We start from the raw sequence: 12,044 nt of genomic DNA on the forward strand, positions 1-12,044 counted from the left end.
CGTGACATGCTATATATTTGAGTAATTTCTTACTTTCTGGTATAGCAAAATACTCTAGCCTCATCTTGTATATACCTGCTCCCAGTACTAGAGTCAGCCATTTCTTGAAGATTTCAGGTCCTTTTTAATGGGGAATGATATTCAATACTAAAGTCTGAGCATTATTTTTCATAGCAATTTAAAATAGATGGTTTTATTCAATTTTGCACATTTAAATACTAAGTCTCAGAGAAGTGAAGTAATATTCTCCGAGTCACACAGCCAGTAAATAGTGGAAATAGGACTTAAACCCAGGTCTTTCCCTTAAGCATCATACTTTTCCTAGTTATACTGTAGCTCAGGGGTCTTCAAACTTTTTAAAGTGGGGGCCAGATCACGGTCCCTCAGAGAGCTGGAGGGCCGGACTATATGAACTACTAATTCCTACTGTAACACCTTGGCTGCGCTCACTGCCCAAAAAACCTGGCGGGCAGGATCAGACTCCCCTGGGGGCTGCATGTGGCCCGCGGGCCGTAGTTTGAAGACCCCTAGGCCTTTTAGTTATGTCATTTGTTCTCCTTTTTCCCTCCTCCCCTCTCCGTCCTTCCCTCCTTCCCTCAAACTCTCCCTTGTAGTTCTTAGTCTAAATTGATATAAAGGTTTGCTACTATTTAATTTTTGCAGATAAGAAAAAGATCCCTGAAATTAAAGGTTCTTGCTGTGGACACAGCTTCCAAGAGCTTGAAAAGGCAAAGCAGGAATGTCAAGATCTGAAAAGAAAGCTGGAGAAATGCTGCAGGCATCTTCAGCATTTAGAAAGGAAGCACAAAGCGGTAGTGGAAAAAATCGGAGGTAGGCATTTAAGGTAGCACTGCTACCAGTGGAAATCTCTCTGATCCTTGTTGAAATGTTCAGATGTGACATTTCAGTTAACAGGCACTGATTCTCTTTGGGAGTTCATGTAAACTAATTTGGACCTTTTTTTTACTAACCAAATTATTACTGAACTCAAAAGGGGAAAATTGGAGCCCTGATGAAAAGGTCACATTCCTTTCTTCTTTTTTTGACCAAAGAGATATTGAGTGCCCATGACGTGTCAGGCAGCATTGTAGGCACTATCGATACCACAGCAAGTGCGTCAGGCAGAATTCCAGTTTAGATGGAGATGTGCAAGACTGTTCTTTCCCTTCAAGAAGCTTCTTATCAAGTGAGGAGAATTGAAAAAAAAAAAATCAATAATTGCAGCATTGAGTGCTACAGGCAGTATGTTTGTGCCAACTCGGAAGAAAAGATATTCATTAACTCTTTCTCCTGTTTTGAGTTAAGGTGAAGGTCTTTGCCAAAGAGAACAGCATTCTAGGCAGAGGGCAAAGGCATGAACAAAGGTGCCTGGGTCTGACTTGGTCGCCTTCCAGTCCATTTTTCCCAGTGTTTTCGGGGAAATTATTAAAAGGGGCATTTCTGCCATTTCCTATTGCCCTTGTAAGAAAGGAAGCTATTGAGCTTATGAGGGTGCACCCTCTTACCTTTCACTACTCACTCACATTCCATGCCCTGTATTCTTTACATCTGAAATAGCTCAGATTCCTGAACTGGTCAGGAATTTTCTTTTACTGCTGTAAGTACCCTGAGGATAAGGAATGTTTTGTCTTATTCACCCTTGTCCTGGTGCCCACTACATACCAGACAATAGTAAATGTCTGAATGAATGAAAGCCTCAATCCATGGGCTCCAAATAATTGCATCATCCATAAAAGACCAGGTGGATAGACTTACTTTGTTTTTTTCTACATTCACCTCTTGTTTGCGTGGGCAACCACAGTCACTTCCTGAGTCTTTCTGCTTCCACTCTTGTCCCTCTTATATGTTCTCTTCAGGTAGCTAAGAGCAATTTTTTACAAAGTAAATTGGATCACCACACTCTTAAAGCCCAGCAGGGGCTGGATGTGGTCCTCAATGTGAAATACAGATACTTAGAAAAATGTGCTGAGAAAACAGAATGGGAGTGGTCAGGTTAGGGCTCATCAGGGAATGAATGGCACAGGGAGCAACTGGAAATCCTGTAGTTTCCTCTATAACCATGTGGGTTGTGAACATAAGGGAACAGGAGGCTGAGAAAAAAAGATTAATTGATCAATATGCTATCAACTTCTTTTTTAGAAGAGAACAGTAAAGTTGTTGAAGAATTAATAGAAGAAAACAATGACATGAAGAATAAATTGGAAGCACTGAAAACCTTTCATAACTTTCCACCAAGGTATACTTTTACTATTTTAAAGAAATTGTTTATTTCTAGGTATCTTTAAATTATTTACATCAATCGTGTCGATAATATACCAGGAAAATCAATTATTGCCCTAGTCCAGTGGTCGGCAAACTCATTAGTCAACAGAGCCAAATATCAACAGTACAACGATTGACATTTGAGAGCCAAAAATTTTAAACTTAAACTTCTTCTAATACCACTTCTTCAAAATAGACTCGCCCAGGCTATGGTATTTTGTGGAAGAGCCACACTTAAGAGGCCAAAGAGCCATAGGTGACTTTGCGAGCCACAGTTTGCCAACCACTGACCTTGCCGGCTTGGCTCAGTGGATAGAGCATCGGCCTGTAGACTGAAGGGTCCCAGGTTCGATTCTGGCCAAGGGCATATGCCTGGGTTGCCAGCTCGATCCCCAGTAGGGGGCGTGTAGGAGGCGGCTGATCAATGATTCTCTCTCATCATTGATGTTTCTCTCTCTCCTTCTACCTTCTTCTCTGAAATCAATAAAGAAATATATTTAAAAAAAAAAAGAAAAGAAAATCAATTATTGTCATTGTTATATATTCCTATGCCATGTAACAACATTTTGCTTAATGATAGACTTCATATATGATAGTAGCCCCCATTAGATTATAATGGAGCTGAGCAATTCCTCTTCCTAGTGACCTCATAGCTGTTGAAATGCAACACTTTACTCACGTGTTTGTGGAGATGCTAGTGTAAACAAACCATATAATACATACAATTATGTACAGTGCATAATACTTTGGTCATGATAATAACTGTGTTACTGGTTTATGTTTATTATGTTTCCTGGCTGCATCATTATTTCTTGTGCTTGATTTGATCTCATGTTGTTTCGTACAGTGACGGGTGTACAGGCTTGTAGCCTAGGAGCAATAGGCTACGCCATAGAGCCTACGTGTGTGTAGGCTGTACCATCTGGGTTTGTGGAAGGTCACTCTGCGATGCTTGCACAATGATAAAATTGCCCTATGACACTTTTTCCAGAACTTACCCTGATCATTAAGTGGTGCATAACTATGTGGCACAAAGTATTAAAAAAAGAAGACAATCTTCCAAAATCCTATCCCTGGGATACCCTCTTTTAACCTATTGTTTTATATCATCTAGGCTCCTTTGTGTACACATACCATGTGCACATGTTTTAAAAATTGAGAATATTGTAAAAGCTGTTTTGTAATCTTTATTAACATTTCCCCACCTCATCATATACTCTATAATATGCTGCATAGATTTTCATTATGTGGGTGTACTACAGTTTACTTAAGTAACAATAACATTTCAGTTGTTTTTGTTTTTCTCCTATTTTAAATAACTATATAATAAAGATTCTCCTATGTGAACTTTTAAGCACATTTCAGTTTGTTTTATTGGAAAGTATAGACTGAAGTCTTTCACTTACAACCTATGCTTTTGCAACCTTCCGTTTGTGTGTAGGTCATTGTCAGAAGGGGCCATTGAACATACTTGCCTGCCGTGCGGTCAGGAGGCCTTGGAAGAGCTGCGTGAGCAGTACATTAAAGCAGTGAAAAAAATCAAGCGTAAGTCCCCACGCTTTTCAAGTGGTCTGGGCCTTTTTGTTACTAGCAGTAGGAATTTTGGGGAATTTTTCTAACTACTTTATCCTAGACTCTTACCAGCTTGTATAGGACAACTTTGATACCTTTCCTAATTAAACAGTAATGGATCATTTTGCCCAAGTAATTTCTTTTGGAGGTGACATATGAGGATAGAGTTTTTATATTGTTGGTTATCTTGTTTCTTTTTTGGACACTGATATGAAATTAAAAATGTTATAATATTTTAACTGGTAGCAAAGAAACAGTCACCTGAGTGTTAAATGATTTTTTACTACCATCAACTTTTAAGGACCATGGAAGACAGATGTAGTTAGGAGTCGTTCTCCTGTTTTCATTATTTTGACTAAGTTGTAGACACACATTTGTTTGCCAATGTGTCCTAGGTGGTGCAGCGCACCCCACAGAGTGTTTCTTCAGTCATGTTTTCCCAGTAGCACGGGTATCTCCAGGTTTTTAATTACAGTAAATATTGCATAGAATGTGTGTGTCCCAGAATAATAACCAGCACTTATATAGAAGAAATGTATTTCTGCGTCCTGATATTGCATTTATTTTTAACAAAAGGAGTGGAGCAGGTCTTAAGATCCGAATATAATTGGTAGATCATGAGAATCATGTATAGATGTTGAAAAGCCCATTTAGTATCAGTTTAAGTGGATTTGCTTCTCTATTACCACTTATGTTAACAGAGGCTCTATTACTACAAACCAGGCAATTTTTGTTACCAATCATATTAATTGGGAAGTGACATTTTAATATAACTTGTGTGTGCGTGTGTTTACATTTTAGAAGTTAGTTGGAAATTTTTTGTTGACATGTACTTTGTTTTCATTTTCCCCACTTCAGATAGTGGAAAGTAATCTATCAGTATTTTTCAGAGAACATGTGATTTTCAGGACAAGTTTACTGTTCTCTGTAATTCTTAATATAACATTATAATTCTTAATTATAACAATATAATTCCTAATTCTCTGGAATCCTTAATATAACAGGGGTGGTGATATTCTAGATGGAGGATGCAGGCCTGGGCTTGGTAACAAAGTCAACCTTAGCTAAAGGCATTCCCAATCAAAGCGTGCCCAGTTAAAGATAAAAAGAGATTTCGAAAGCTTGTGGACTATTTTAAATGTGAATTTCAGAAGGCAATGTGAGTCCCATTCCTTTCCCTGCAATAGCACTGTGCACCTCTCTCTCGTGGTTGGTGAGATTCCATGTAGTTGGAGGCTCACCGGTGCTGAAAGGATCGAATATATGATGAGACATGGATTTTCAGAGCACAAGTAAACAGAAGAATGAGTCTCTTCAGTGCCTTTTGCCTCCTTCTGTATCTGCTATCTTCTCCTTTTTGGCTCCCCTTTCCTGTATATTCTCTCTCTCTCTCTCTCTCTCTCTCTCTCTCTCTCTCTCTCTCTCTCTCTCTCTCTCTTTTTAAAAGATATTTTATTGATTTTTCAGAGAGGAAGAGAGAGGGATAGAGAGTTAGAAACATCGATGAGAGAGAATCATCAATCAGCTGCCTCTTTTTCTCTCTCTTTTAATGAGACCTAATAGATAAGGGTGGAGCAAAAGTAGGTTTGCAGTTGTATGTGACAGTTTATCTTTGCATTATTATTTCTGAATGATTGCATTTTCCATACGAACAACTGTAAGCCTACTTTTTGCCCCACCCTGTGTTTATGGTCTTTTTCTTACCTCAGTGTTTCAGAAGAGGACAGAGCCTCCCTGGGGAATGTGCTCTGTGTCCTTCCCATATGTGGCTGTCATCATTCTGGAAAGACTTTTAGATTTCTTAGCCTTTGAGTCTACCAAAATAGTCATCGGAAATATTCCATTTCAGTGACTGTGGAAAAGTAGCATTTAAATTATACCTGTAATCAGTTCATCTCTTAGAATATTGGTCTGAAGTCTGCCTCTCTTGTTTTTAAAGAATTGGTAACAAACGTGCTACTGTGGGGATTTCTCTGCGCTTGCACACACACGCACACACACATCCTCCACCCCTTCCCGCAGGTGACATGCTGCGGTACATCCGGGAGAGTAAGGAGAGAGCTGCGGAAATGGTCAAGGCAGAGGTGTTGCGAGAACGTCAAGAAACCATCCGTAAGATGCGCACGTACTATTTGACCTGCCTTCAGCAGATCCTGCAGGATAATGGGAAACAGGAGGGGTAAGTTTAAACAAACATCATGTCCTTAGAGTGCCATGACGCATGTTGTTTCCTAAGCATTTTGCTTAATCACGCTGTTAACTGTTTCTACGTGATCAGCCATTGTGGGTTAAGAGAGGCCCAAAGGCTGTGCTGCCCTAATGTTGGCAGAGCTAATAGGAAAACAGAAGCCCTGGGGTGAAGGAAACTCATTTTTTCCTTTAAACTATATTAATTTAATGTTCTGGAATTCCCACAGAGCTGAGAAAAAGATTATGAATGCTGCTAGCAAACTTGCTACAATGGCAAAGCTGCTGGAAACGCCTATTGCAAACAGATCCCAGAGCAAAACCACAGCATCAGGTATGTCAACATGAGTCACTTGAGGGGTTTTCTCACTCTTTTTTTTCCCTTTTGATACTTAATATTTTTCAAATGAAAAAAAACAAACAAAAAACCCACACAACAGGTAATGTAGAGATTGAGAGGTAATTTATTAACTTCTTTGTGTTTTTTACTTAAACTGGAAATGTGCAAAACAGTGTTGTTTCCAGCTCAAGTAGGCAGACTCAGCAAACCCATCCGCTTCTTGTTGCTGCTTCCATCCCTAGAAATGATAGAAAAGATTGTAAACAGCAACTATAAAGAAGAAATAATAACTGGGCTTAGAAAAGTGTGATGGGTAGGCCGGAAGCCATGAGAAATCTTAAAAGAAAGAAGACAGGAGAAGACTGAGGAGAGAGCCTCAGTTCAGAACTGCCAGAGCTGCCAGCCGCCATAGGAGCAGTGTCAGACTGTCCCGCAGGCGGAGGTGGTTGTGTTGCAGGAGAAGTAAGCCTGGGTGATCCCAACCAGAAAGCCCGTGGGGGTTCTAGGACAGCAGGAGCCAGGAGGGGGCACCCTCTTTCTTTCTTCTCTTCCTTCTCCAACCCCAGTATTGGGCTGGGCTGGGCCAGAGCAACAGGAAGAAGGGCCTGGAACCCGGGCAGCGTTCTGGGTGGCCACCACACCAAGGCGCAGGGTGGGAGCCCACATACTCAGGGGACCAGCTTTTGTACTTTTTAATTTAATGTTTTAATTTAATGTTTTAATAGTGGATATGTTTATTGATTTGAGAGAGAAGAAGAGAGAGAGAAAGAGAGAAACATTGATGTGAGAGAGAACCATTGATCAGTTGCCTTCCAAATGCACTCCTATTGGGGATCAAACCCATGACCTAGGTATATGCCCTGACTAGGAATCAAATTGCAACCTTTCGGTGTAGAGAACAGTGCTCCAACCAGCCAGGGCCAGGGTACCAGGTTTTAGGTCTTTCTACCCTGCAGCTCATTTCTTCCCATTCCATTCCCAACTCCTTTGAGCCAACAGCAAAAGGTAAGCCATCCCATATTCATAGAAAGCCAGTACCATGAAAAAAGGCACCAAACTCAAAACAAAAAAACAGAACTTATACCTAAGGAAATAGAATTCATAGAACAAAACAGCAGGATCTGAGAATGTTAGAAAAGTATAGTATTCTCAGAAAAATGTAAGAGAAGGTTATAGCGGAAACTAACAGTATGCTAAGATTTTTATTATTTTTAAGGAGAGGATATAGATACTGGTAATTCTAGCCATTGCTAGAAAAATATAGGTTTAAGTATGTGTATTGAAATTGAAGGATAACTAATAGAAAAATAGAAATAGAGTATGTAACTTTCAAACTGCTAGGGGAAAAACTTGGAAGGAGATGTTTTTAATCTCACAAAATCAAGAAGAGGAAAAAGACAACTAGTAAGCATGGGTAAGTAGGAAACAATAATTGGTTGAAATATCAGCAATCACACCAAATGTGAATAGCTTAAACTCACTAAGAGACCACAGCTTGCAAATAGTTTTTTAAAAATCCAGACATATGTCCTTTTCAAGGAAGAACATTTAAAATTCAAAGTAAAGGGATGGAGGGTGACATACCTAGTAAATGCAGTGCTGATATTAGAAAAATTATAGAATTAAATGCAATGTTAGGTAAATTACAGAGTTCTAGCATTAAAAGGAATCAAAGGTCATGATAAAGGAGTTGCCTTCCAAGAAGCTATATAAATGGTTTCTTTTTCTACTATATAAATTCCACATGGGTGGCAGGGGGGCGGATTTGGACTCTGGGAAGCTTCAGGCAGAAATTGTTGAGGAAGCTGAGTCTGATGTTGGTAGGTGTGATTATTTGGGTACATTTTGGGATGGTAACGTGAACCTTGGGTAGAAAAGGGCAGTGGCATATAATAAGAAAAGATTTGTCTGGGTTTGGAGCAACAGTGTGCAAACAGTGTCCCCTCCCAGTCACAGCCCCTTTCAGGGCCTGAGGGGACCATGCTGGACTCTTCTGAGGCTGGCGGCCTCTGATGCTGTGCCCTGTGGCTCCTTTGCCTCAGGTCAGATTTAACGCCTTCGCTGATTAAATGAGAGACTCCGACTAGTTTGTGCTGTGTGTGTGTGTGTGTGTGTGTGTGTGTGTGTGTGGTGGTGGGGAGGGGATGGCATAAGTGTTGGGCAGTGGGGTTCTTCCAGTCAATTTTCTTCACCAGAAACTCCCTATCAGAACAGGACTGGAAACGTGGTAATTGGCTCTTAAAATGCCATAACATCTGTTGCAGAAAATAATAGACCCGGTGGGTAGCAATAGTAATGTATCAGATTTCAATAACAAAAATTGCCTGCCTTTTTCTAATGGATATATATAAAATATAAAAGAAGATTTAAAAAAAATTTTATATATATATATATATATATATATATATATATTTTTTTTTTTTTTTTACTGAGTTTTTACAGAGAGGAAGAGAGAGGGATAGAAAACATCTATGAGAGAGAAACATCGATCAGCTGCCTCGTGCACACCCCCCACTGGAGATGTGCCCGCAACCAACATACCTGGGACCCTTCAGTCTGCAGGCTGATGCTCTATCCACTGAGCCAAACTGGTTTGGGCTGTAAAAAAAAGGATTTTAACATGTTGACATTGATGTATTTTTGAGAGTGGTTAAAATAAATACGCCTTCTTTGGGAATACATAAAAATGCAGTTTCTGCCCCTCTCTTTCAATGTTAATTTTCTCCGACTTTTACGTTCCGCTAATTTTGCGTTTTCTTGTATCTTGCAGCACTGCCCCCGACTTCAGAGGTCATTGGTGTTGAAAAATCAAAAAGTCATGACGTGAAGCAGACTCTCCCGGGCCACACAGAAAGCAAAGCAAACGGTATGAAAACTCTCCCCAGAAGTTTGTGCGACCCGGTCCCCAAGGGGAGGGCTGCCTGCGACCTGCGGAGGCGGCTGGCGGAGGCGGAGCTCGGGGACCCAGAGCGCGCGGGTCCCAAAGGGTCGCATCCGGACTCCCAGGGTGAGGACCGCAAGCATCTGGACGGGGCGCCACGGACCGTCTCCCCCGCGTTCTCTCCTTGGGAAGGCGGAGGGGGCTTCGGGCTGCACCAGAAGGACCTCCCGGGTGACGCCGGCTTCGTCCCGGAACACTGTCCGCATGCAGCCGAGTACCCCTTCCCCGGAGGCCCCTTCGGGAGCAAATCCTCCTCGAGACATGGCCCCGGTCCCTCCGAACCCGGATCTGCACACGCAGCCTGTTGGAGTCCCCATGAGAGACCGGGCTTCCATGTGTACACGCGTGTCCCCCTCCGTGAAGGTGAGGACGCCACGATGGAGAAGAGGGAGCACCAGGGGGTGCAGGAAGCTCCGGTCCAGGACGGCACAGACCCGGGCGCCTCCCTGGAAAGTTGGTCCAGTGGTGCCACCCTGCCCTGCGGTGCCACCCCGTCCTGCGGCGGCCGGGAGGCGTCCCTCCTCCGCGGAGAGACCCTGGATGTGCTCTCCGAGGCTGGGCATTTCAAGCAGATCTTCACAGCCGATTGCCTTTCCCATAAAGAGAGACATCCTAAGCATTCTCAGCCGATGAAATGTCGGACCGGTCGCATCCCAGGCCTGTTCGAAGAAGCCTTGTGTCCCCAGCCGGGGAAGGTCAGCCTGACTCCTGGACACCCAGCCCCTCCTAAGGCTGATGGGTCGGATTTCAGAAAGCTGGGCGGCGCGGAGCAGCGGCAGCCTGCGAGGAGGCCGGTGGCTCCTCCGTCCAGCCAGCAGGACAGCGGCTTTGACAGCCCCTTCGTCAATCTTGACTGAAATTGTTGTACAGTATTTAAGAAGAGTATATTGACAAGAAAACTGGAAGGGAAGACTTCACACTGAAAAATATTTGGAGATGTTTTCATAACATCTATGCTATGAGTAAAGTATTCCCATAAAAGTACTTGAGATATTAATGTCGCCTTAATCTCCCAAAGGCCTGATAGTGTCTGTGTAATCTGTTTCCGTGTGGTGTTTATATTTGATTGCTAAACCATCTATTTTTTTATACTTATAAATTAGCTATCTGGGCACTGTTAAATTATTTAAATAAAACTTGCATATGGTCGATATATAGAGTTGTTACGAATTATTTTGGAGCTCGTGATATAGAAATGTTATATTGACTTTGTGTTTGAAATTCATCTAGGAAAAAAAAATGTAAACTTCGATGATCTGTGTGTATGATCAGCCAAATTCAGTTTTTAAAATTGGCAATATTTAATGAGGCTATATACTCACTCTACACATACCTTTCCTGGACGTATCTTCTCAAAATATCTATTCTTGCTTTCAACTTGTAGAAGAGGTTTTGTAAGGATCGCCACAAAATATGTAGCAGTGTCCTGGTTTTATTGTTTAGAATAATAGTATACATTTTTTACTTGGCATTCGCATTATTTCATGTCTCCTAGGACATCCAGAGACTTTCTTTGTCTCCTTTTTGGTTTCTTAGTCTTGCTTTTAGTTAAAATACCACTTTTTTAAAAAAAGGAAATGATAGGCCTTCTGATGTAGCAAATAATTTTTAGCTATTAGATTTTTATGTTTATTTATAGAATAGAAATTGGCTAAGTTATTAATGCTATGTGTCAAAGGTCATAACTTTAAACCATGCAGAAATGAATGACCACCTGAATACTATTGTTTTTAGAGAGATTGTTTTGCAGATTCTTAGAGCTGCGTATGAAGGTGTTAGGTGTATGCAGGTGCTTCTCTCAAACCTCTCACCCTCCACCATGTTCTGGACAGGATATTCACTATAGTTTCCACCCAGAACCAGGCTAACATGGGTGTTGGTGGGATGGGTGGCAAATGCATCCTCCTCCTGCTGTGAATCATCTTTAAAAGCAAGAACCTGGAACGGAACCTTCTGGAGTTTGGAAAGCTATGTCATCTCAACTGCTGAGCGGATGTAGAGGGAGAAGCCTGAAAACTAGCCGGGATTTCAGTGCTGTGTTGACAGGCAGTTAGGGGTAGGAACACGGCATCTCTTCCAAGTCTCACTTCTGTTCCCAAGGATCAGTGTCCCTTGTCTAATAGTTTGGCTGGAATTTCTGACTCTAGGAAAACTCCTAAACCATCTGAATTTGTGGGTCTGGCTGGTGATTGATCCATTGAAGCCCTGTGTGTAACTGAACTGAGAATTCTAGCTCATTGCTCACCTACCTTTTCATCTTTTGTTTGTTGTAAAACCTTGTCAGGTATTGACATCCTCAGCATCAAGATTGACATTGGAGATCATGCTTTCTGCTTCTTTTATGGTGTCTGATCTCTTTTGATATCATAATTTCAACTTAATTTTTAAAAAATATTTTATTGATATTTTACAGAGAGGAAGAGAGAGGGATAGAGAGTTAGAAACATCAATGAAAGAGAATCATTGATCAGCTGCCTCTTGCACACCCCCTACTGGGGATGTGCCCACAACCAAGGCACATGCCCTTGACCGGAATCGAACCCGGGACCTTTCAGTTCGCAGACCAACGCTCTATCCATTGAGCCAAACCGGTGTTGGCTCAACTTAATTTTTTATACCCATATTTCATTCTATTCAATAGGATTAAGTAACTTTATTTCAAACACCTTACACACAACCACCAAGGAAGGTATGCACAGACAGCTGTGCAAATGAAGGGACTGCACAGCCAAACCAGCACAG

General features: G+C 41.6%; 1 protein-coding gene across 2 annotated transcripts in view; it reads left to right on the forward strand.

The window, feature by feature from the left end:
- The window catches only part of CEP152 (centrosomal protein 152), an 85,886-nt gene extending 75,431 nt beyond the window's left edge, over window positions 1-10,455 (forward strand). For both annotated transcript variants that reach the window (XM_084884789.1, XM_084884788.1), the window contains 6 exons: window positions 664-831; window positions 2,140-2,236; window positions 3,704-3,807; window positions 5,857-6,013; window positions 6,252-6,355; window positions 9,132-10,455. In XM_084884789.1, the coding sequence (XP_084740915.1) occupies window positions 664-831; window positions 2,140-2,236; window positions 3,704-3,807; window positions 5,857-6,013; window positions 6,252-6,355; window positions 9,132-10,159 (1,658 nt within the window). In that variant the 3' untranslated portion in view covers window positions 10,160-10,455. The remainder of the gene's footprint in view (window positions 1-663; window positions 832-2,139; window positions 2,237-3,703; window positions 3,808-5,856; window positions 6,014-6,251; window positions 6,356-9,131) is intronic.
- Window positions 10,456-12,044: the final 1,589 nt, after the last annotated feature.

The sequence above is a fragment of the Pipistrellus hanaki genome (genome assembly GCF_964339955.1).
Source record: "Pipistrellus hanaki genome assembly, chromosome: 1".
Lineage (NCBI taxonomy): Eukaryota > Metazoa > Chordata > Mammalia > Chiroptera > Vespertilionidae > Pipistrellus > Pipistrellus hanaki.